This window comes from Macrobrachium nipponense, chromosome 8 (assembly GCF_015104395.2).
Source record: "Macrobrachium nipponense isolate FS-2020 chromosome 8, ASM1510439v2, whole genome shotgun sequence".
Taxonomy (NCBI): Eukaryota; Metazoa; Arthropoda; class Malacostraca; order Decapoda; family Palaemonidae; genus Macrobrachium; species Macrobrachium nipponense.
The window spans coordinates 3,869,129-3,896,526 of NC_087203.1; the positions used below are offsets into that span (position 1 = coordinate 3,869,129).

Here is a 27,398-nt window from a genome sequence, read left to right on the forward strand (position 1 = left end):
CCTTTTGTGGATTCATACCCTAGAAAGTAATTGAAGTCCTTAAAGACAGTAGAAGGTCATTTAACTTGAGAAGAGCAAAAGGTGCAAAGTATAAACGTGACGCTAAAAAAGGCGCCAGAGCATATGAAGTAGTTTGTCAATCATGTCCGACTGCAGTCCAGTTTAGGTGTTTATCGATGTCGGTGCCCCTCTCATCCAGGTACTGTTCAGAATCTGTGTTGCTCAACTATGGTGAGCATGCAGCGGCCATGTGTGTCATTCCCTTCCACTGGCAGCGCGTGAAGAAGATTTATTGACCAGCAACAGACGCACCTTACTTTCCTTCTCTAATCATGCTCGTTTTCTAGGTGTCCCTCTCCCATCGTGTGTGGGCTTGAGAGACACAGGAAAAGAAAGTGAGAGAAATGTTGTCGTGAATATGTTTAAACATTCATTCACTCCTTTTTTTATACTCATTACTCTCCAAATTGGATTACTTTTGGTGAAAGACAATGTCATTCCCTACTCTTTTGGGCCTTCGATTCACATTACGAACAATTGGCAGCGTGTGAGTGATGATGACAATACCCGGACGAGGAGCTGACTGCTCTGTTGCACAGTCAGCGTCCATGTTAAAATGTCTTTTGATGGGATGTAGACAATGGCCATGAAAATCCGGCGAAATCTTGTTTTGATGTCTTGCTGTGAGCCGACGAGATGGCTCCCCGTTAGTCAGACCTTAGCTTTCAGCGACATTGGAGAGTCAGATGTTATAAAAACATCAGATATTTACGGGGCGGAGTTCCAGTGCAGAGTTTCGTATCTGGAGAAAACGGTAGTAGACTATGGGCCAGCAGCCGAAACCCCCCCTCCCCCCTCCCCCAAGGGATTTTTGCAAACCACATTTTTTCTATACTTTAGAGTTCATAGATTCATATTCTGGTTGTCTGCACTTTGGATCTTGGTGATTTTGGCTGCCACAGCCAAAAATTGAAAAAAAAAATTGTTAGTTTTTTGTCACGCACAGAAAAAAAAACTATATATGAAAAATGGCAAGGAACTGTGGGTTTTAAAGTACGCTGAATCGAATGAAATGGAGAAAATTAGCAATCAATACGTTCTTTAGGTTTAAATATACATTTTTGACTCTCAAGAAAAATGTATATTATTATAGTTTGCTCTCCTTTCATTCAGTGAAGAGATAGTGTTAGAATGGGATTATCCATAAAGAGCAGATTCTTTAGATGCAATTTCATATATAATATGTTATATTTATTCCAAAATTAAAGCAAACATATACCATGAGAGAAATGATCTTCACCGCTCAGGAGGCTGTTTATGCTTGGGTGCAGCCCCCCTCCCCCCACCAATATATCTTTGCAGACTCTACTTTTTTTTTCATTTCTTTAGAGTCCATTGATTCAGAGCATGATTTTCTGGACTCTGAGATGTCGAGATTTTGGCTGCTACATCCAAAATTGGAAAATCATTTTAAAAAATCTAATTTCAAGTAATTTCAAAATGTGTTAACTTAACTAAGTGGGCCATGAATAGGTAATGTAATTTGATATAATTTCCCACCAAAAGACAAATTAGATGAAATCATAGGATTTTGGCCCAAAAAATCAAAGGAAAACAAGAAAAGAAATTAAATGAATAAATCTTTGGTTTTTGCTAGAAACGAGAGGATTCGAAATATGAATAGGTTTTTAAAAATTTTGTGGTACTACAGGTACGATAAATTAAATTGTTCCTTTTGGTAATATTAATACTTAAGAAATAAAAGTGGATTTGATATCTAAAATAAATAATGAATTAAATGCAAAAGCAAATAAATATGTTTGTTAAGACATTTGATTGAGTAAAGTTTGGTTTTATAGCACTTGAATACACACGCTAACCTGAAAATGATTGAGTTGTTCATTATATACGAAAGTCAGTGTTATCTTTTATGCACAGCGTTAATATTAGTGCGGCATCTCATATAGCATAAAAAAAAAACATCTAAATAAATACGACCTGCTTACATAAACCAAAAAATAGATACATTTTTGGCTAAAACAATGTTGAAAAGTATTCTTCCTTGTAATAAAATCGATAGTGTAGGATTATTCAAATAAAGCTAATGTATTCTTTGGCACATTGGATTAGAAAGAATTATGCTTTTTAGTACACTAATAGTTACCGAGAATGATTAATTAAATGCAATGTCGCTAAAGCAATGTTGAAAGGTTTTCTTCCTTGTAATAAAATCGATATTGTAGGATTATTTAAATAAAACTAATGTATTCTTTGGCGCATTTAATTAGAAAGAATTATGCTTTTTAGTACACTAGTAGTACTCCGGTACTCGATAAAGAAAAGTAAATATGCACAGATTATTGGTTTATGTAAGTGAAACAATTTTAACCATAATGGTTACCGAGAATGATTAATTAAATGGACTGCAAGGACCTACAATAAATACTGCATATTTAATCATCATATTCATACATCAAATCAGTGATATTGTTAATTTCATCTGTTTCATCAACTTCATATGGCTCCTCCATCTCTCCCTCCTTCCTCTACATGATCTCCTAGATTCAACATCGATCAGTTCTTGTGGCATCAGTGATCCATTACACCATACAAAGTCTAAGCGTCCTTCAATGACACCCCACCCTGGAGAAGGTATATCTGGTTTAGTTTGATCATCTCTTCCATATGAATGTTGATAGTTTGCCCTCTTTATGTGTTCTCTAAGTGACATGCGGCATGGAGGTAGCAAACTCATCTCTATCCCATCACAATCTGAAAGGATAACTGATCTGGGGCTGTATCTTTGAAGAAAATGATTATAACGTTGCTTGTCAATAGATGACTGAATTGATGACTGATTGTAGAGTAAATATGTAAACTTTTCTAGCTGGATATAAGTATTTCCATCCACAGAAAGACTAGATTCAAGAGATTTGAAAGCGGAGATAAACTCAGAGTTTTTCTGTAATAATTTCCATGGCAGTAACTTTCCCTTCCGAACAAATGCGCTCACACTATCACATCCAGAAAAAGCATGAAAGGAAGGCAAGACTTCACATATCTCCTGACTATTTTTTTTTATAGTTTCATCTCCAACTTTTTGTAATTCTATGAGGCGTCTTTTGTCTCCTACTCCTGTATCGAACAATATAGTTTGTTTTATGGTTTTGCAAATTTCGGCAACAAGATGAACACATCTGTATCTGGTGATCTGATAACAATGGTGAAATCTTCGGATATTTGAGAAACCCTATGATGAAGATGCAAAATAATTCTAGTGTCAGCCTCCTCTTGGGATGATTTCAGGGCCTTGTGATAATGGTGCAGTTTTGACCATTCACAAAGTAAATAACTGTTTTTTAACTTGATTGCATATCTTCTTGCTTCCATTCGCCGAATAAGAAATGTATTTATTGGTTTTTGTTCTTTGTGTCTGTCATGAAACTTTTCCAGTTTCGGGGAATTTTGTTAAACTACCCTTTGGGAATAATGTGGTTGATGGTCCTCTTCGCCTCCTCTCTGGATTTTTAATTGAAAGCGGTAAATATGTGTCAGTAACAAATTCAACCCGGCTGACTTTAGGTAGCTGGTCAAACACTTTCTCAGCTAGTTCACCAAATGTTGTATGGTAAGCAATGCTACTTTGCTTGTAATACTGCGTTTCCGTCAATGATCCAATTTATGTATTCAGTTTCTGGTCTTCTTGCAAGGACTTGTTCTGTTTCTAGAGCAGGAAGGAGTTTGGCATTTGATGGGAATTTCGATACATACGCCCCTTCACCTTTTTCCTGTACCTGTTGCACATTAAACAAGGATAAAGTGGTGTTGGGGTTTGTACTTTCTTCATTGACCTTCCACTCTTTGATCTAGATGTTGGAACCTGATTTTCATCAGCTGTACACTTTCGCTTTAAGATTCTGGAAACATTAGTAAAGTTCTTAAAACACCAAGTGTGAGTTCCATGTTAGTGCATAAGAGATGTTTTTGGAATGTTATCATTCGGTTTGTCACTTTTTTTATCTAATCCATTTTTTTTCATGGATCATATCAAAACTGTGGTCTGTTAAAGGTCTCACCTTCTTTTCTGAACTATTACTTTCATAGTGAATTATAGATGTTAGTTGCGATACTGCCGATGACCTTGATTTTTCCTTTTGAGTTAATTTCAGCTTCAATGGCTTCTATCTGAAGGAGTGTTAGTGGCCATCATGAGTTCTTATATCTAAATGTATATAAAACCCTCATTAATTATAACTTAATAAAGATACACGACATTATTGCATTAATGATAACAAAGATTCTTGTCATGAATAGACAGTGCAAAATCATTAAGAATATATGTTCATCAATATTCTCGGCTTAATATACTGTGCTCATATAATATATTCTCTGCAATCGTCAATTTTAGTATATATACCAAGTACTTTGATAAATATTGATGATAGGGCTTTAGAACTATAAAAAATGAATTCCTTGGCCCATAAAACCTATGAAAATATATATCTCAAAGATATAAGCAAGAAAAATGATTAGTAATATTTTTTCCTTATGCGCCCCAATATGAATTCAAAATGGCCGCTGATACGGCCAAAATCACCATCAACCGAAGTGCAGACAAGCAGATTCTGATTCTATGATCTCTAAAAAAAATAAGAAAATAGGGGGCTGCAAAAACCCCTGGGGGGCGGGGCGGAGGACGGTCTGTGGCGGGCCCACGGTCTATATAGTGAGGAGGTCGTTTCGCGACTGTCGCAAGAGTTATGGATATCTGGAGTACGAGCCCTCACGAATTCAACAACGATTCTAGAATAATTCGTTCCTCCGTCCGTTGATGGCGTCCCAGTCGTCAGGGTCCTTTGACGACGACGTCGATCTATGTAAGTTTGACCTCATATCGAACATCTGAAGTAGGTACATCATTTATTCATTCACTCAGCGCATTCCTTCCGTTCTATATGAAGGTTAACAAGGTCGTTAGTTACAGTTGTTATTTATGCATAGTATGCGCATGATTGCTATAAATAGTTGGCCTGAAATTATCGATCAGTTTTTTTGTCGGATTTCAGAACGCTGTGTGTGTGTGTGTGTGTGTGTGTGTGTGTGTGTGTGTGTGTGTATGTGTTTGGCTTCGTTAGAGGCGGGGCAGGGGGTGAGGTAACTACCATGATATCTCTTTCACGCTACGTGAGTAAAAAAAAAAAAAAAAAAAAAAAAAAAAAAAAAAAGCTGTTGTTTTTATGAACGCTAGGGCTATGTTATATAAAATAGGTAAATGTTCGATATACATCATTACTATAAATCCGTTCATGTCATAGCTCTGTCTGTAAGAAGTAGCAGTTTCACGCAAGTATTTAATTAGCCGTGTATTCCTGGATGCTTTCCTATTGTGTCTTCAGGCAAATGAAAGGTAGCGCTGTTTCTCTAGGGGAATCTTCCCACCAGCACTTCAATCAGAAGCATTTTTATTAATTAGAGTTGATACCGCCACAGTATCCATTAAATATAGATGGATGTCCTCTGCGTTTTGTAGCACAGCTGTACTACATGTTCAGCTATTTTCCTCCGAGCCGACAGATCTCCCCTGAGTCATAGGCAAATAGCAAAATTAATGTAATTGTAATTGGTTCATTGTTCAGTCAACTAAACTGATGGAATGCGTGGTCGCACTCTCCTGCAACTACGCCGAGCCGTTAACAAACTATTAAGAAACCTTGAGATCCCGCACGACTCCCACAAACACGACATAACCACCGACTACATCGAGTGATGAGGTATGTAGTGAATGAAAGGATTTCAGTAATGAGCTAACAGCTCCACGTAGTAGCCAGAGAATGCGACCAGTCATTCCACTAATAGTTTTATTGATGATAAATACCTGCCGGTTGGGGGGAAAAACTGAACGCGTATAGCTGCGCTACGAATCATCGAGGTCACATTTGATGGATGGTGTAAACACCTTAGTTCTTAATAAGTGTCTTTCTCTTCTCATCCACTAGTATTCGAGGATCTGGTGTTCAGCTTCCCTTAGAGAAACAACTGCTGACTTCCAACAGGGACGATTGATGCCAGTAAACGGAACTTAATGTTCACTTAAAGAAAAAGAAATATTTAAGTTTACCATAAGTTGTATTTATTCCCATAAAATCTCAGATTAGGTTGCGGAACCTCATCTGGAAGATAACTGTTATGTCCGTTTAGTGCACTTGCTTATAAAATGTGATGACCATTTTCATGTTATTGTGTTTAAAATATCAAGTCAGGGCAAAAGTGATCTCTTCAGTAACACGAATTCATTTTCAAGTGGTTATAATGTCACTAAGTAACATCACCAGGAAAGTGATAAAGATAAACAGTTTGCCTAACCGGGCACCAGAAAAGCACTTGTTTGCTCATGTGGCAAATTACGTTCAATCATTACAAGCGCGCATTATCGCACTGTTGTTGTAACATCTCAAGGTGCAGCCAGTGGAAGAGACGAAAGCAAAAGTAACCAGGAATGAGAGAAGCCTAAAAGCTCAAGTGACTGTGAGGCCATAGCACCGAATTTAATTAAGTGCACCAGAACGTGTAGAAAGCAGCGTTTCCCAATCTTTTCTAACCCTACCACCCCCAGTAGTTACTAAGGTTAAGCCAGTCCATCACCCCTTAACTAATATATTATTACCAGAATGAAAAAAAAAGTGAATTTTACCGCCATGTATGTATTCCTTCCCTGCACCCCCAATAATTGATTTCAGCACCCCCATGGAGGTGCCAGCACCTAAGTTGAGAAACACTGGGTAGGGGGTAGTATGCCTTCTCACTGGTAAGGGAATAAATAGTTGCCGCGTGTAGTTAGTATACAGAGTTGGAATTTTATAATCTTTGTCATTAAATGAGTGGCTGCAAAGAGAGGTCTTAGGTAGACTGTCGCAGATGTTTTAAAATGCTGTGTTTGGAGGAAGATCGGGAATGAATGTCTGCTCTGAAATGCCAGAGAACCAAAAGCCATACCAGGTTATATGGATCCAAATTCGAAAGGAAAAATAGGCTGATGCATGCTAACGAAAAACTTTAGGAAACTTTCTACAGTGTTGCAATCACGTTTACAAAACTATCATGTATGCGGGTATGAATTATTATTATTAAAAATAGTTTGACCAGACAGAAAACTGGGAGCTTGTCTTAGAGAATTGTACATTTAAATCATTTCTGTATGCTGTTATACCTTCCAAGTTATCCTACTTCAAACCAATAAGCTTCGGTTGATGAGGGAAGATGTAACTTATTTGCTCACGTAAACTAGTAATCATATATATATATATATATATATAGTATATATATATATTTAATAATATTAATATATAATATATGATTATATATATACTATATGTATATAGTTATATATATATATATATATATGTGTGGTGTGTGTGTGTGTGTGTGTGTGTGTATGTAAATGTACATATATATACATGTATGTGTATGTAGGTATGTATGTGTATGTGTTTCTCGGGCAGAGTTTCTCTCTTTTACAATTTTTGTGGGATTGACTTCTTTGATGCAAACTTTTTCATACTCGCTTACTTCTGCTTTCAATGATTCTTCATAGCTCTGGATAAATACACAGATTCGTGGTGTGTCTTCCATTTATTGCTATGGTCCGTTTAGCCCTATTTCGGGCTTTCTCAGACAAGAAAGCCCAGATAAGGCGAAACAAACAATAGCAATAAATGCAAGACACACCATGAATTTGTATACTTATCCAGGGCTATAAAGAATGGTTGAACAGAAGTAAGGAAGTATGAAAATGTCCCCATCAAAGAAGTTAATGCCACATAGGCAATTGCCTACAACAAATATATATAAATTTTTTACTCACGTTGGGATCGAACTAGGTCTCTCAAATGAAATGTAGGGGCTCTACCAGCTGACTCACGGTTCTTCCTGAGCAGGCTACCGCTTTACATAGCAGTGAGTTTTACCCATATTCGTGAACTACCCGTAACCCAATTATATATATAATATATATATATATATATATATATATATATATATAATATCATATATATATATACATATATATATACATACATACTATTGAGCAGCCAATCTTTGGAAGGTGAGGTACTGCTTCTGGAGAATGACTAATTAGATTATCACTGTAATATTAGCATCTCTGCTTGTGCTTTTCAGTTCAGTGTAGCACAAGTCAAACTGACAGTTGGTCCACTTGTGTGGAGGCAACAGCTTATCACTCGAGGCAACGTCAACGTGAGCAACACAACCATTTGTGTGATTTCAGTCAGGATCATGATGCTCGGTGATGACAGCAGCAGCAGCAGGCAAAGGTGGTTGCTGAGGAAGGTTCTGATTCAAATCATTGGTGTGTCAGTATTGGCGAGATAATTATCTCCACCAGGTCTGAGTAGATCTTGATGAAACTTGACAGACATTCATGAGAGATAATCCCGAGATGAGTAACGTTTGGGAGATATTGACTCTAAGGTTACCACATTTTTATAGTGAGTGAGAACCATCTCTCCCACTGCAAATGCGCAGAATTTGGGGAAGTTCAGATGCTTTGTACTCAGATCCATATGTAGTATGCTGTTCATATTAACAAATGAACAAGTGTATTCCATAATCATCATATTGAGTAAGTTAGAGGTCAAGTTGACGTCCATTATTCATGTCAATGTATAAGCAGAAGCTAAGGGGACTGACTGACTGACTGGGACTCCAGCATCCGAGCAAAACATTTCAGTGACAAGAGGAGACGCAAAGATCCCCGTTCAAGGTCACACTTCATTCAGGGACTGATGTCGGCGACGAAGGCTGTCGCGGGGCTCGTCACGGGAGCCGTCGAGAGATCTGCTCTCTTTTCACGATCAAGTTGATCACATCTCAAGATGGAATGAGAAGAATGTCACTGAAAATTGTGATGATCAAGACAAGAATAATGATAATCAGATGATAAGAAGTTCCTGTTCTTAACATTGCATAATTGGCGCTCTGATGCATAATAGAAGGCGGAATATTGATGGCTGTCATATCCCAAATGACTTTGACTTTATGAAATGACTGTCACCGGCCCGTGTCTTTGTTGAGGAGGAGTGTCACGAATCGGGCAGTGTCACATCGAGATGCAGGATGCTGGATATGCTTCTGCTTGATTTTCCATTTCTAAGTCGTTCAGTGATGAGGAATCCTGATAGTACTAAAACCCGAAGAGTATTAAAACAAAAAAGCTTCGAGATCGCAACCCTCCTTAAGGGAACCTAAACGCCTTTTCTCAAGAAAGGTCCTTCATCCAGATGCATATCTCTCATAAAATCCATTTATTCCTCGACGCCATTATCATTTGTTCAGATTCTCTTTCCTGACACCCCACACACGACTTTTGACATAATGCTGTTCGCGAACAGACAGGCCGAACGGACTCGTAATAAATAATTCTGCAAGAGAGGCAAACTGCATTTCGTCAGCGAGAGACATCAGTACCTACTACGTATAACTGGTCAGAAGGAAACCAGTGAGTGAGTGAGTAGGCCGGGGTTGTGGGCGTCAAGGGGGGAGGGGGGTGAGGGGCCTGGTCAGTTAGTCAGTCCCATTGCACCCTCAGCCTCCTTCCTTCCCTTCGGGAGCGAATGAGTCAGTCAGTGGGGGCTCCATGCAAGGCCTTCTGTTGACACACTGCCAGATCCTTCCAGGTTTCAAGTCTTCGTCGTCTTCTGCCCATTTGAGTTTTTCAGCCGATGGGCTGAAAAACTCAAATGAAAGGTTTTGTTTACTTTCTTGACTTTCTTTGAAAGGTTTATTTTCTTAAAGTAAACCTTGCATCTTTTCATAACAAGAAAAGAATAATGGCCTCCCAATTCGCTTTCATCTGGGAAAATGGGGGATTTCTGGAAAGGTTATTCTTGTTTTCGTCTTCTTCTCTTGGAGTAAACAGGAGATCCTCGGTCATTTATCAAGATTCCTTTGGTTGACTTTGTTCGGCTCATGATGCTGTGTTGAGTTGATCTGTTGTTATCTTGCATCGTCTCTGTGGCAAAAGTTCAACTTGTTCCTGCGACATTCCACGACTGCTGCAGATCCTGACCGCCGCCTCACAACACCCACTGAGTCCTCTTCAGTCCTGACTCGATGCTTGGACGGCCTCCAAGGCAACTTGCATATTCATTTTCTCGTATGAAGCTGCGTTCCCGGCGGCAACGTTCGATTTTCATGACACGTGAGAGGCAATTTTCCATCGAGGCATCGCATCGTATGGCGAGGTTGCGTGCCAAGGACTCATGACTTCCTTCCTTCACCTCCGAAGGAAGGATCGGTGAGCAGCTGCTGCTGTGACTGTCGTGGCGCAGCGCTTGAGTTGTCCTTATGCGGTATAGACTACTGCAAAAGTGTCAGGTCTCGCCGACCTGTTCTCCTGACTTGTTTACTTGTCGGGTTGAACTTTGGCTTTGGCTTCCAAGATAAACAGTATTTATCTTCTCTTTTTCTTTTGTCCTGCTTCAAGGTGAAGGAACCGCTTGTTAGTCACTTCTCGTATGGACACTGGAAGCAATATCTGTTTGTTTCCACGGGACGTCCTGAAATCTGCTCCGAAATTGATCTCGAAAGGATTCTTGACCGCATGAAAAATGCTCTTGTCTGTCTATTTGTCAGGGTTTGTGCGTACCTGCATTTATTCTATTTTCTTTACCTACTGAGAAATTGACTCTATCCACCACACATATTTGTCTCATTTGCCGATTGACATCGAGGAAGGAAATGGCCTCATTTCCGCTCTCCTTTGCTTTGCTGTGGGTTTGAATTTCCAGGCGGTGTTGTGGTGTGCTCCTCATCCGTCAGCTTCAACCTTTTTTTTTATTTTTCACTCTTATCAGATCTGCTTATCTGTTTCAGCCATCTGGCATTTCATCGTCGTTTCCCTTCACGAAACAATTGACTAATTAATTCTTAAATAGTTTTTGATGCTACCCCATAAAAAAAACTGTTAAAAAGAAAGAAAACTCATTCTCGTCCAAATACGCCACTGCTATGTCATACACCCGCATATATATATATATATATATATATAATATATATATATATATATATATATATATATATGTGTGTGTGTGTGTGTGTGTGTGTGTGTGTGTGTGTGTGGTGGTAATGCGGCTGTGTGATTCAGGACTTGTCTTATGTGCCTAATTCCTTGGCTGGCTCTTGACTACCACCCACAAGACCTCTCATTTGTAAATGGGTACCAGTATTTACGGTCACTGGCTTGGTGAGAAATCAGAAGTCATTATGGTTTTGGGGAAATTTGGATATCGTAAAAAAAAGGGAAATTTGGATATCGAAAAAAAGGGAAATTTGGATATCGTAAAAAAGGTAAAATTTGATTTGGTATCGTAAAAAGAGGAAATTAGGGGAAATTTGTATATCGTAAAAAAAAGTATTTGTAAGCGTACAAATCAGCTTAGGTTTCTCGTAAAAACACTCAGAGCATGTAAAGAATGGCGTTAGATTGGGACAACTGGCGTTACCCTGTGTAGACACATTTTAGAGGAAACAATGAAGGGCTTGTGTGGTATATATATATTATATATATATATAGATATATATATATATATATATATATAATAATTATATATTATATATAAATATATATATATATATATATAATATATATAATACTATATATATATATCATATATACATACATTATATATACGATATAAATACATACATACATCAAACATATATATGGAATTGTAATAACCACAATGCTCTCTTAACTTCTCGAATTATTCACACTTTTTGGATTTTCTTGTCACTACAAAGCCTAAGATCCAAATAAAGGAATTATGAAGTGGTTCCGATGTTCAGTAGCTGGAATAGTACACACGCACACGTGTGTATATATATATATATATATTATATATATATATATATATATATATATATATATTTGTGTGTGTATGTATGCGTGTGTGTGAGACAGGTTCCATCGACGCTTCGGTTCTCATTGTCATTACTGATTAAAAACAGGAGATTCTGGAGTTTGCACAGAGCTGATTGTTTAAGTAGAATTAACATAAAATTCCTTCATAAGATTTGAGTGTGAATCCTATTTATCAGGGATTTCATGTTCAACGGCAGCTTTTGGTTGGGGTATTTTAAGCATGACAGTTGTATATTAATCAGCTAAAATTTTCAGTGCAAATATTCTAGAGAGCCAATCAAACAGCGCTCTTGAAAATAAACTACAGGCTAAACTTTTTCCAACTAAGATAATATTGAATCTGGAGGAGTGAGAAGAGGATGATGCAGAAGACGGTTTTCTGTTGACATTCCCTGACTATTTGTGTCACTGCGGATCGATGGATGACACACCACCGAAATCCTAACACGTTAACAAAGCGTTTAGAGGCTACTTGCGTCTCTAGGCTTGTTACAGAGTTACATGACTAAAGAGTTTGATTATTACTAAAGCATATTAATGGCTTGACTCGCATCTGAGCCGCGTTTAAGATTTAATTACTAATCGGGTGATAATACGACACTTTGGGATAATGTATTCCTGTGCCGTGAATTTCGAGCAAAATGTAGCAACGTAACATCAAAAATAAACGTTACGAAAATGGAAATGTATAAATAAGAATTTGGAAGAAAAAAGAAAACGGAAGTGCAATAACAAGGAAGAATGCCAACAGATAATAGATGAGCAGTCTTGGTGAGAAATCATTTATGCCAAGACAGCACTTTTCTACAAGAGCCTGTAGTAGTAACACGGGTACATTACTCATTACAGTTACTATTATAGCCCAGCACTATTGCAGCACAATTTTTTCATTTCACATAATCAACGGCCGCGTCGTCCGTTTACTTTCTTACTGTCTGGCCAACATTCAGTTTTATTATTCAAGAACTGAAGTATACTATCTGTCTAGTATTCAGTATGTACTCATATGGGGCATGACACTCTCGGTAATGACGGCTTCATGCTTCTTTAACAGAGTAATATACCACCAATTGGAGCATAATTTCAACACAAGGGATATGAAACAATGCATAACAGCACGACAGGAAGCTGCTTTCCAGCACCTGTCCGTCGAAGAGACTCTAAGCAAAAATCTGGTATGCGCCTCCCCCGAAATGAGACAACGCCCACACCTTTAATGGAAGCATATTGCACTAGTCTCAAGATAAAAATCTTACAGAATATTCCAGTGAAATCAAATAACTCAAGGAAGTTTCATTGGACAAATACCTATTGTGAGATTGAAATTGACATTTAGCATCATATGGAACCTAATTGCCCATTTCCAGGCAGCAGAATAGTTGAACTTCCAACTGTGAGGGGGAGTGACGCTTATGAATCAATCTTGTTCGTTTTCTACCTTGTTCCTATTTCATTCGTTCAACTGGCGTCTGTTCAATCCTTAGAGGAGGAATTTTCAGTGTTAAATAACTCTCTCTCCTTCTGTCAGAAAAAAAAGACAGCCTAACACGTAAAGAATAACAACAACAATAACAACAACAGTTAAGTGGGCGGTTTTGGAAGACAGAAAAGACAGGGCAAGAAATAAGCATTCTCCCCTTGAAGTAATACGAAATCCATCCAATTTCATGGAAAATAAAATGGACTTGATTATTTACAGGACAAAATAAGTCAATCCTCACAAACAGTTTTACGAAGGCTATACAGTCCTTGGAAATTAAATACGCATTGTATTATGTAGTAATGCAGCTCTTAAGCTGCTGTCTAGTGTTTGGTGAGAGTATAGCAAAGAAACAAAACTTGACCGCAGAACGCTTTGAATTACCTAAGGTTATCCGTATATAGAAAGAGGATGGTATGATTGCCATACCATTCATATATCATGTTTTACTATTGCTGCAACGTAGATGGATCCCTGTAGAAATGTTACGCGGCTCAGTTTGTTGCTGTGAATTTTTAAGCAACAGAAGATTTCCTACTATGGTATCATTGTACCCAGGAGCCAAACCCAACTTTTTTTTACAGTACTTATCTTACATTAACAAATGATGTGGTTCCTCTATGAAGCCACCACCTACTTAAATTTAGTCAAAATTACTGATAGCTTCAGCTTTTCATTCTTGCTCCATACACAAATGCTCAAAAGTGCTTTTTTTATATTTTTTTAGCAGAAATTTTGGAAAACTCCTGTGGATCCTGTCACAATAAAGGTGGCTGCTGGTTTATCGCCCTGACAGTTTTTTTCTCTGCTAGTGTATAGCTCTTTTTCAGGATGTACCTACCAGTTCTGATACTTTGGAAGCCACTAATGTGGTTTGTCTGTGATCCATGTCTTATTGTTTTTTGCAACTTTTCACTTTGAGTATATCTGATTCTGCCGAGCACCATGGGACAAGTGTTGTCTAAATTTCATCAGTTCTCTGAGGAGCCTTGGCAAATGACGCACTGCATAGTCCACAAACATGTTTGATATTCTTGACTTTGCATCCAAGATTGTTAACACCTTGATTAGCTTACTTTCAGGTACCAGAGGTCCTTGGTTGCCTTGACTGCAAAGCACTGGGGCAGTCTTTATCATTACTATGGCTGTGATGCTTGTTTGCTCGAGAGGCTGTAATGCTACCTTATGCTTTAAGCGCTTTCTGTTTATGCATTGTTTATTAATTTGTTCCATATTTGATTCTACTCATATCAACTCTTTGTTGATATGAGTAGAATCCTATTTGTAGAAGATTTGCCATGATAGTCGGCATTTTGGAATGTTTCATATATATGAAAGACCCATTCATATGAATACAAATCGGCTTGAAAAGCGCTGCCTTTCAATGTAGATGTTAAGAAAGAGGTCAGTGGAAAACTAATGCAGAGCCACTGTGCGGGAATGAGTATCTGAAATATTGTTAATGGCATGGTGGTCCAAAAAGACAAGACCATTTTTCATGAAGAAACGGACTAAGGTCTTTTAGAGTTGTACAGGACATGATGACAGATGAAGGATATGAACATATCCTCTACTTGTGTGTTACGCCTCGTTACTCAGTGAGTTATTTTTCAAGAAAATAATGCAATTCTAGGTGAAGTCAACGCTTATGTTAACAAGAAAACTCCACATCTTTCACCTGTACATTAATTATAACATTTTGGGGATGTCTTTTTTTAGCCTCAAGTAGCCTCAAGTCAAGTATGAGGATAAACCATCAATCTTCAACTCTCTGGACATGCAAAAGAACTTTGAAAACCTCGTCTGGTAAGGGAGGAATTTGCTCCTTCCCTCTCCTCGATGTGTGACTGACTGTCTCTTGAGCAATGCAGGTGTTATTCTTGCCTTCAGCCATTTCATACCTTATTTCAGTTCTGTGTCTATACATTAATCCATGTCCATATTTTGATAAACATACATACAGATATATAAATATATATATATATATATATATATATAATAATAATATATCTATATATATTATATATATAGTATACATTATATATTATTATATATATATATATATATATCTATATAATATTATATATATAATATATATTATATACATATATATATATATATATATATATAATATATATATATTATTATATATATATTTGGATATAGCTTAAGGTATCTTTTTCCTTGAATCACATATTACTATTTTTCATACTAACCAAGTTTATAGTGAAGTTATGTGTCTTTCTTGCACTGTCGAGAAATTTGAAACGTTTCCTTAGAGTAAATCGTGAGATTGTTTTTGACGAAATAAGCAGTGAACCAAATATGTTTTATTTTCCGATTGTGGCTTTGCTGACGACATCCTTTAACGGGAACAGAGGCTAGAAGATACAGGAGTAAGTAAAGAACGTGAGTCGTCTGTTGTGTGCACTGTAGAAGCCGTCGTGACACTTACTACACTTAGATCTTTTGCAACGGTGGATGTCGTAGTGATTGGAGTGTTCTTCTTTCTTTTCTCTCTTCCACATCAGTACTTTTGATCCGGGATGATCGCTTTTCTGTTCCCACAAGCTCTGACATTTAACCAAATGGAAACAGAGTTTTCTAGATGAATACTGTTCCACTTAGCTCAATGACCACTCAATCAAGTTTATTCTCTCTCAATGACGGTTATAAGCGTGCATTTGGCACGCCACATCAAATACTTTTTGGGTCAGCCCTTCTTTTTTATGTTAATAAATATTGTAACTATTGCACCCTGTAACTGTACTCCAGTTTCTAAGCAAATCACGCTTGCTTGCATTTCTTAGTCTACTGTTGCTCGCTTCTCTAGTTTTGAATTGCTTGTCTTAAGTTGCCTGTGGAATGGATGTAGATTAAGCCTTACTGCAAACATTTTGTGTAATGAAGTGCACTTTTAAGTTAATGTAAAATTCATCAGTGAATTGAGGACTACACTTACTATTTATACACACACACATACACACACACACACACACACGCACGCACGCACGCACACACACACACACACACACACATATATATATATACAAAGGTTTCTGAGAGAGAGAGTCTGGACCTGTCTTGCTGGCTCAGGGAGTATCAAAGGATGGATGGGGTAGGTGTTTAAATGCAAAGGCATTGCAGGTGGCAGAAAGTGCGTTGGCGTTTTTTGTGAATGTAGTTCCTGGAAAAAATGAGCACTGAAATTCTTGTGGACATGTATGTAGAATAGGTCTTACAGGTTGAAAATATGAGGTTGCAAATTGAGACTTTTCATAAATATACTTGAGAAAGAGAAATGGTGAGGAGAAAAGAGATTGCTAGATTATGCATTGGTTCAGAGGAGATGGAAGGGCAAGTTGATGAATGTGGTGTGAGAAGAGGAGTGGAGGAAATTTCATTCAATCATCATTTAATTGCAGCAAAATTTAAACTATGTTTAATTTGGATACGAAGATGAAAGTTGGCTTATGCTGTGAGTTTGATAAGTAGGAAATAAAAGAGGCATTTGAGAAAAAAGTGGATGAAATGTAGGCTTTGGTTAATGGCCCAGTGATTGAAGGATAAGAAAAAGTCTAATAGATTCTGGGATAAGCAGACAGCAGGGAGTGTTTGTATGTGTATGAACAAAAGAAGTGTGTGAGAGAAGGAATTGATTGGATCTGTGAAAATAAAAAAAGGAGATTATTTGAGGTGTTGCTGCATGACAAACATGTCGTGTGCAGGATGAACAGGATCATCAAGAAGAAAGTAAGAGAAAGAAGGCAGGTAGTAGAAAAAGAGAGTTAAGGTAATCAAGAACTTAGAATCATTAAAAGATTGTTCTACAGGGAAATGAAATCAAAGAGAATGGTTCAAAAGTTAATGGATTCCAGGGCAAAAGGTACAAATAGAGGGACACTGTCCAAAGTGATTGTCGTTCTGGGCCGATGGAATGAGTCTTCTGGAGATTTGGTGAATGTGGAAGACAAAGGAGACGCACAGTTGACTGATGCAGAATGAAAAGTGTTTATGTAAGAGTGATAGTGCTTATGGAAGTTGCTGTTGAGGCATACGGAGGGCAATTGTAAGGTTGAAAAATGGAAAGGTGCCGGGGGCTAGGGGGTTTACAAAAGACATGCTGTGATACAGTGGTGATAAAGTGATGCAGGGTTTGTAAGTTATGTATAAAGGTAAACGTGATAGGGACGACTACAAGAAATGTAGGAGCACAACATGACTTGATATTCCAGAGTAAGTGTGTTGTAGGATTTTGAGAGATTTAGACAGATGAAATAAGGATAGCGGAAGAAGGGTGTGGGTTTAAACAAAGTAGAGGATGTGTGTGTGTATGTGTGTGTAAATCAGATGTTTGTTATGCAATAATTATGTGAGAGATTTGAAAGTAAAATGAAAAAAGCTGTATTTGGTGTGCATGGACCAAGAAAAAGCTGATGTCAGACTGCTAGAGCAGCAGTGTGGAGCGTATTGAGGAAATGTGGTATAGAAGATAAGTTTCTGATTACGATTAAAAGTTATGATGGGAGTAAAGCATATATGTATACGCAGATGAGAGTGGCTCTTTTGGTGTAAAATTGGGTCCTAGATAAGGGTGTATTATTCATCCTTAGCTGTTCGAAATTTCTATGGATGGAGTGATGTCAGAACTAAGAGAAAAGACAGTATATTATATGAGGAGGTGCAGCAGAGTTGTGAGATAAGAAAATGAACCCGGATGGCCGTGGGAATTTTTTACATCTGCAATAATACTACAGTACCAAATATGAATATTGAAGAGAAACTGCAGTGAGTCTGAAAGTGTTGGAAAAAGTAGACAATTGTGAGTCAATATGAACCGGGGTAAAGTTATGAGGATGAATACTAAAAAAGAAAAAAAAAATGGAGCAATGAATACGGAAGAGTGGAGACTGTTATCCATATAGGTACTCCGGAGTACCTATAAAGTTATTAGTAGGATGAGATAGGTGTATCACGGAATAGCGGGAAATAAGGCGGGGGTTTGTGGAGTGAATTTTCAGATAGCTCTCCTTTGGGGACAGAAATGAGTGTGGATGCTGAAAGCGAATGAAAGATTGAAAGGTCGGAGGCCTTCGGATGGACTGTTCCTGTATAAGATTTGGCAGAAGAAGAACTGAAGTTGTTACGAGGAATAGGAATACAGACAGACAGACGGCCAGCAGGGCCATTAGTGTATGTTAGATGACATGACGTATCGAGTGTTTTCAGTTGGTTTGGTCACGTGACGTGGGAAGAATGTGGAACAATGAAATGGTGGAAAGGACGTCTATTTCGAATTTGATCTGAGAACGAAGGAGAGGGTGACGGCCAACAAAGTGCTAGATAGATGCTACGCAAGAACTATTGGAGGGGAAGGACCTTAAAATCCAAAGAGTTCAAGAATGCTGTGTGCGTTGGGGGATTAGCGGTGCTGCTGCTGAGGGTCCTCTGTGTAGCTGTAGGAAGAGTCTCATGTGGACATTTTCTGCACTTGGCTTCATTCACGATTCAGCAGTTGAAGTAGGAATATATGAGTGACTGTGATTATTTCTTAGAATCGTCCTATGTTAGAAGAAGCACATAAGTGTAGAGTATATTACACAAACACACACACACACACACACATATATATACATACATATATATATATATATATATATATATATATATATATATATATATATATATATATATATAATGTGTATGTGCGTACCTCATGTCAACATTCATATTAGCTCGATGACATCTTTGAAGTGTGGCTGACGATTTTTCAGTTCTTGGCTCATTTCACAGATGTACTTTATTTTTTGTTTCCAGTGCATGGTTGTTGGAGAATGTTCAAAAATAGATATTCTTTTTTCTGTGTTTGAAGTCAATTTTTGTTATTTGTCGTCATTTGAGTAATATTAACATTATGTAATATGTCAAACGTATTCTGTAATGGTATATATATATATATATATATATATATATATATATATATATATATATATATATATATATATATATATATATATATATATATATATATATATATATATATATGGCAATGTTAAAGAATGAGCGTAGAAATCCGCGCTCTGTAAAGTTTTCTAATCTGTGCCTGCACGTTTGTGCTCATTTCCTCCTCTCAATTATAATGTTGATAATTATCAAACATTTCGATGCTGGACCTCCTGTATCAACAGAGCCGTACACCAATACATACGACTATATCATCTTTCAGTTATAGCATCTCGTACATAAAATGTCTCCTGATTGTCAATGTTCCCTCTTCTTGATCCATGAATGACAGACAAAGGAGATCGTTGAAGTCGACCCTTTTCCGAGCAAACTCATTTACCTCCTCCTGAATAACTGCGGCCTGTTTCCTTCCAGCGGGAGGAGGAGTAACTCGGGTAAAGGTGTCCCTAAGGAGGGACCGGTAGCACCTGGCGTCATAGTTTATGTCTTGAACGTCACTCGTAAATATTATTTTGTCCTCCTTTTGTCAGCTGAATGTCCAGTATCTCGCAGATGTTTCATTTGCTCTATGCGTTGATACAGGAATAATTGAATATTTTGATGAATTTACTCGAAGTAAATAATCGTGCGCAGGCATTAGGGGACGGTGAGCATTATTTTGTTTCTTATATAGGTTTGCATGGAAGACAAACTGTGCATCAGCACCAAAATAATCATCTACTTCTACTCTACGGTTTGTCTTGATGCCGTTTAAAGAAAGATTCCGCCGTTTCATTGAATGTGGTAAGGCCCTTTGACTGTCAATTTTCCATGAAAACACGTTGGCACTGAGAATGTCTCGGTAGAACTTCTGAGAGCGTGATGTGGAGGCCTGTGCCCAAGTCACCGGTTTTTTTCTTATTTTTTTTTTATTCCCTGAAATCCCAAATGCCTTGCAATCAAATTCCTGTGGACTGTCCTTTCCCAAATATTTCCGAATGTTGATCAACATGCAGCGTCTTAGAGCCATATAAGGCATTATACAACCCTTTATTGCAGTGGATTTGCGAATGTTATTCGTGATGTGATGGCTGCAATATGGATGCGTTAGACGAGGACGGTGTTACACTCTGTTAAGAGGACCGAGTTTTAGTGGCGGGGGGATGGGGGGTGAGGGGAAGAGGCTGCTCCTCAGAGTTCATTTGCTTCTCATTCCGATTAAGAGTTTGCTGCCATTTAGGACATTACCCGAGTAGTCTGTTGTAGACACATTATTATTTTTTGTTGTTGGTATCACTATAGTTACATGAAGTTAATTATTGTTGCAGTGTCATATTTAATTTTATGATGAGTGGCAGCAGGAACAGTAGTCTTTGATGCACTTGTACTTGTTTTCATGAAAATGAGAGACACTTCAGTGTTAATAAAGTGGCCCCACTTTCTTTTTATAATCAGAAGTCGAATCCAAAGGAGCCGTCAGATTTCTCTATTAACTTTTTGTCTTATGATTCTCGGGCCCCTCTTACACTTTGCAAGGATCATGATTGGCGGTCAAAAGTTAACGACAGTTTTAGTAACTGGTGAATAAAAAGCCTTAATCTAATTTCTGATGACTAGTTTTCCTCCCGATATCTCTTCAGTCATTCCTGATGCAATGAAGCTTTGTAACTGGCGCAGCTACTTCCAGTATTTCGAGAACAGAAACTACAAAATATAAGAGAAGTGATTCATTATTTCGTGAATGAAAGGCAATAACCTGATACTCATTCATCCATCCGAAACCACTGAAGAGATTTCTTTCAAACTTTTCTTACTTGGGGTATCATTGTTGTTGTTGTCCTGTTGTGTTCATAATGGAAAAGGTAAAAAAGGAAAGCTGTGCCAAAAACTCGAAGGATTTCTCCCTAGAGCTGTCTACCTTTCCCTGGCTCTCGTAAGATGTGAAGAGTCACTTTGGCAACAGCAGGCAGTTGGCAGACTTCTTTCTCGTTGTTATTGCTGTAGTGTCTGATCACAACGATGATATGCTGAAGCTTTCTTTTCTTTGTTCCTGTAAATCTTAATTAAGCTGAAAAACTTGATAAACCCAAGAGGGCTCGAAAGGGAAGTCAACACGCAAAGAGAGGCAGGTTATAGGAAAAGGAGAAAAATAAATATGAGGGGCTGGGAAACAAAACCGATACCCGTGAAATTCAGATGTGAGCAGAGAACGGGAATGAATTTCCTATTCTCTGAAACACCTGGAGCTCAGAAGATTCCGCAACTGCACTTAGTAAACTATTCCACATTTTAGTTGCTGTAAAAATAAAGCTCCTGGCAACGTAAGTAGTATTAAACTTAGTGATAAAAAATGGAGCACTGTTTGCAGCTGTTGCAAACGAAGACAGCTAGGCCAGGTCAAGAAGGGCGTAGAGGACGTTTGTCATTATAGTACATAACTATCCAACAGTTTGGATGTATAGCTTATCTGATCGAGATTTATATATATAGGGGAAATTCTACGCTTCCGTAACACCATTTTGATATTGCAGAATATCCAGAGGACAGCGACCCAACTCTCCTGCCGTGCACCATCTGCAACAGGACCTTCAATCCACAAGCTCTCGAGAGGCACAGGAAAGTCTGCGAGAAGCTCTCCACCAAGCGGAGAAAGGTAAGAGAAACAAACATAGGAAACCACACTCAATCAATAGCTCTCGTTCTTCCTGGCTGTTTTCCTTGATTCCGAGTTGCAGAAGTTTGGTATAACATCGCTTCTTCCTTTTGTCACCCTGTTCGCTGTTTTGCAAGTCTGTCGCCTCTAATAGCAGCCGTTGGCATTTGTAATGCCTAACTTTGAACAACAGCCTGTGGCCTTTGAGTTCACCAGTTAATGAAAACCAGAGCGAAATTTTACCCCTGAATGACGGTTTGAGATCCTCCCAAGTTTTGTTTAGAATCTTGACATAAATCCGTAAAATCAGGTCAGATAAGGGATGGTCTCGTTTCGAAACTTTTACTTGACGGAAACTTCCCAAATAGAGAGAAGGGCAAACTTAGCAAGCGTTTATTTCGCGTAAAAATGGATATTAAGGTCAACTGTAGGTGCCGTTTTATGGTAAAAAGCTCGTTTCCCTTGAGCATGTTTACAATGCAGGTTAATCATTTCCATAAGAATTGTCTATATGAAATTCATGAATGAGGCGTCTTTACATTGAGGGAAATGCACTTAGAAGTTGTTGATCAATGTTCAAAAGTTTCTCACTAATAGTTGCCACCTCTGTTCCTGGATCAGGTGTTCTTCCACAAAATATGGGCCCTGAGAGTGTTGCTTAGATCTGACTCATATCACCGTTTGAAACTTTCCTTGGCTTTGGAATATGATCCTTCTGATACATTGACGATCGTGTGATCGTTTAGCCTTTTTTGCAGTACTTCACATTTAGTATTACCTACGGTGCTGAAATACGGACACGGCTGAACGAGTGTGTGATGGTCCACTTGTAGGCATTCTTGTGTGTTGCGTCTTATTTGTATAATTGTTAAACCACAAGATATTCAAATGGTTTTGAGTAATATGTTATTCAGGGACGTGCAGTTAGTGGCCTATGGAGGAGGTGACTAAATTCTGGGGTAGATATGGACTAAGATACACAAAGAAAATTTTCGGTTTTCATTTTCTTGAAGGAAAGAGAATATGGCAATTTTCCCTATTTAATTCTAACTTCTCTTTAATGCCATGTTATTACTGATATGTCATGGGTTTTATAACTATGATTTTGCTTTAGAATCATGAAACTCGTTGGTACTGAGAGACGTATGACCTCTCTGTACTTGTTAGTTAAAATTTCATCTAAGCATCTCTTTGAAAAATGATTTCTATATATTGTCATATGTAATTAATCCTGTTGTTTGATGTGCACTCTTTAGTTCTGAAGACCTGTAATTAGTGCCAATTGTTTTTGCTTGCTCACTTTTGAAATATGATACTATTCAGACAGTTACAGGTCCCCTTTCTGCCACACTTGACGTATAGTATGATGCAACTGGTTTGCTTTATTCTTTTGGTAAACATACGAGTATGTTTTGACGTTAGGCTTTGATATGGCAAGAGCAGATTTGGTTTGGCTAGATAAGAGGATGTGTGGCTCGCTGGCTCTTATGAAACAGTTGTGAGACAATAAGTAATGTATATATATATATATATATATATATATATATATATATATATATATATAATATATATATATATTTGACTTCTTTGATGCAGACTTGTTCATATTTCCTTACTTCTTCTCTCAATAATTCCTCAAAGTCCTGGATAAGTATACTGATTCGTGATGGGGTTTTTTCCATTTATTGCTTCGGTTCTTTTCGCCCTGTCTCGGGCTTTCTCAAGCAAGAATGAATATATACAGACATCCTCTTCTTTATTTTTACTGGTAGGATTGGATTGGGGGACGGGGGGGGGGGGGAGGGGGTGCGGAAGGGGGGTTTGCCATATTTCTCATTTACAATGTTTGGTTTACAAATTACAATGGGGTGGTTAGTTATTTACCTGATATTTACATAATAAGTTATTACATGTTAAGGCTATGTTACAGTATTAGTTTTACATTGTGCTTGTACATCTTGTATCCCTAATAAAATGATTGATTTCTTCCTGCCGTGGTGTTCTGGCGTGGCTCCATTTGGCGTTGTTGACCTTGAACTTGGATCCCTCTTCACGTTCGAGCAGACGGTAAAGAACGATCATCTTCTGTTTGTGTATTTAAACTTGGGTTGCTTGTGGCTATAAAAACTGCTTCTGTCATTGTTATGTCCCGATATGAATGGCCTCTGTATTTTATTCTAGTGTTATTTATCAAGTATTGTCATGATGGGTTCTTGTCGTGTTTGTCTGTGTAGTGTTGGAAGATGGTTCCTGTGTGTCTGTGGGCGAGTCATCTTCGTCTGAGAGTTGTAGATGTTCTCGCAATGTAGTTTTCTCTGAAGGACTGCATTCCTTCTCGGGGCAAGTGAATCCATAAACTAGATTAGTGGTCATCTCATTAGGTGTGGGTGCGCATGTGCTATTTCTCATTACAAGTGACGCAAGCAGGTTTGATTCACAATACACCGGTATGTATGTTTATGCCGGTATTGGGAGCTCGTGGCTTGACATTCTTTTTAATGATCTTAACGATGTTGCTGTTGATGTTACATTCGTTGTTAAAGTAAGTTTTGTGGTATATTGCTATCTGTTGTCCTGTCTTCTCGTCGTGTTGGTCTATGTTGTTGTCTTGCTTGTAGTGTCTGTCAAAAACTTGCGCATTTCTGATTGTATTATGTTGCGTTCAAATACGTTGTTTGTGAGTCACTGTTGTATTCTGTCTAGCTCCAGGGGTGTCTTCCTCCACGTGGTGGATGATCCATTACCAATCACTTATAAGTAGGCCTCCTCAGGGCACCGATTTATCCACCTCTCCCGTTCAGGCAGAGTCCGATGTTATAAAAAAAAAAAATTTTTTTTTTATAGTAGCCTTATTGTACCTATAGGTGCTACCTATGTAGCTACAGATTTTTCTGTGAAGATGTCTGAAAGTTTGTTGTAATACCATCGATGTATCCAACAGATGTTTCTGGTTTCTCCTGAGTAATTGAAAACAGTGTCCTCTATATTAGCCATGTACCTACGTGTTCGCCATGAGAACGGAACGTCCAAGGGGGAACCCATGGCTACACCATCAGTTCTGCAGTATAATTCTCCTTTGTGGGAAGGAAATGGTGCTTCTTTTGTGCACGCTTCAAGCAGCTTCTTATGGTGTTCTCTTGGATTTGTGGTGGGGTTTGTTGCGAGCGGTAGGTACACGTGATCAAGAATTATGTCTCTTGTGGTTTCTACGGGTACATTAGGAAAAAGGCTTTCAACATCTATGGATGCGTTTTCTTTGGTGGTTGGTTAGTTTTCAGGATGTCTATGAATTCTGTTTCTGATCCTTGTGCGTGAAACGTTTCATGGGTATGTAAGATGTGATTATGTGTGATCATGTCATTCAGGGTCTTGGCTCTTTTGTAGGTGGGGGATGTGATCTGTGATATGATTGGTCTGAGTGGGTTGTTCTTTTTGTGTGTCTCTACAGTGCCATAGCAATATGCAGGCCTAAATTCTCCCTTGATGTTCGGGGAAATATCCTCACTACAGAGGATTAGAACGTGAAGGAAGCTCTCTGAAACAAGGAGCACAACCCAGAAATCTCTGGCAATATCTTGGGCAAGCATATTTTGAAAGTTTTCTAAGAAAATCATAATTGACATACTTTTAAATGTCCTTATAAACCAGAGTTAAATTAATATCTTATGAAACAAATATGTTCTCAACATTATATTGTAAATATTTTCGAAATAACGCATTTTAATTAAGACTAGAATTTCAGAGTTAATTATTATTAACTCTTCAACATCACACATCTCCTCTGCATACGAACATAGAAAAGGGTACTACGAGATCTGGAAAAAATTACCCTAAATGGAAATAGAAATGGCAAAATTACGCAGTTTATATAGTATGAGCATCACCCCCACCCCCCACCGGGCCCCCACCACTTGAGAGAAATGATGTCATAATACTCTTCGTCAGTTTTGTTTTTTGAGGTAATCTGCACTAAGGGCGAGAGCTTTCCTGGAGTGCTCTCCTCTTGAAACTTGTAGCTCCGGGTTTCTATAATCCACCTCGGGATCGTTGGATTTTCAATGTTGCCTCTTGAGATGTAAGCAGGTGGCCTTTGGTCTGTCTCAAACACGAAGTCCAACCCACAGAGGTACAGATGAACTCTCTTTACAGCAGATACTATTGGTAGGCATTCCTTTTCAAATGTGCAGTAGTCGCTGCTGTTCTTCGTGAAATTCCAACTTATAAAATCAATTGAAAATATTCCATTCGCTAACTCTTGTAGCCGTATGCCGCCCAGTCCTTTATTCGGCGAATCAGTCGGAATACTCACAGTTTTATTGCAGTCGGTACTTGTAGTATAGGTGCAAAATTTCCTATAGCTTGTTTCAATCCATCAAATGCTCTCTGTTGTGATTCCTCACCTCACTTTTACTACTGACTGTTTGTCCAAGGAATTCTACTTCACAGTTTCCGATGAAGCCCTTAGCGGGTCAGATAGTAAGCCCTGCTTCTCTCACTCCATGGAATAGGTTTGTGAATCCCTTATTGTGTTCGCCTTATGATGTTATCAAAATTTTAACACGTCTTACAAAAAATGCTCGAGTCTTCTTAGCTCCAGCAAGCATCTTTCTCATCACTTGGTTGATATTCACTGGCGAGTTCATTAATCCAAATGGAATCTGCTGTCTTGTTCTTTGACTTTTCTTCCACAGGGAGATTCCAAGACCTCTTTCTTGTTCAAGCCTAACTTAGCAGAAAAATTGTCTGAATGAGATTTCTCCATCTAAGACTCTGGATCTTCCATGTGCTTGTGCGACCTTACCGTAATTACTTCAAAGATATTCTCCATCTCCTTAAACACTGGAGGTGACATAGCAGTTAAGAGCAACAGTAAAATGAAATAAACAAATATAGATAACTTTCCCTGCAAAACTAATAAATGCAGACACCAAATTTCACGTAGGCCTATGACAGTTTTTCTCTTTGTCAAACTGGAAAATCATCGGAGGACAATAGAGCAACTTAAGAATTCCGTTAGTTATACACAAGTGAGCAGTGCAGTTTTTGTTAATGTTGGTGAAAACAATCATTCCATCAATTACACATGGCCAGAAAGATAGTGCATTCCAATAAAAAAGGGGAAAATATCATGACGAATCCGATATATTAATTTGATCTATTTTTTGCAAAAGAATAATGTAATATGGTAGATTTTAAGAAGGCAGTGTATCCTAGCTTGGAGCAAAGGTTTTTAGACCACCTGCAAACAGTAACAAGATTTGCAAGTGGATCGCTGATGACGCTCAGTTTACTGCTGCTCTCACTTTTTCCACTTATCCCACAATCATGATGTGCATCTTAGTTACCGTCACCAGCATACATAAAGTACATTTCTTTCACTAGCT

At 38.1% G+C, this 27,398-nt stretch overlaps 1 protein-coding gene across 8 annotated transcripts in view; it reads left to right on the forward strand.

Moving 5' to 3' along the window:
* Positions 1 to 27,398, forward strand: part of LOC135222589 (filaggrin-like) — a 138,154-nt gene that overhangs the window by 58,797 nt on the left and 51,959 nt on the right. For 6 of the 8 annotated variants that reach the window (XM_064260662.1, XM_064260670.1, XM_064260669.1 and 3 more), the window contains 2 exons: positions 15,797 to 15,814; positions 21,893 to 22,014. In XM_064260662.1, the coding sequence (XP_064116732.1) occupies positions 15,797 to 15,814; positions 21,893 to 22,014 (140 nt within the window). Of the gene's footprint in view, positions 1 to 15,796; positions 15,815 to 21,892; positions 22,015 to 23,973; positions 24,082 to 27,398 lie in introns of those variants that run through there. The other 2 variants (XM_064260666.1, XM_064260668.1) reach the window with 2 other exon arrangements.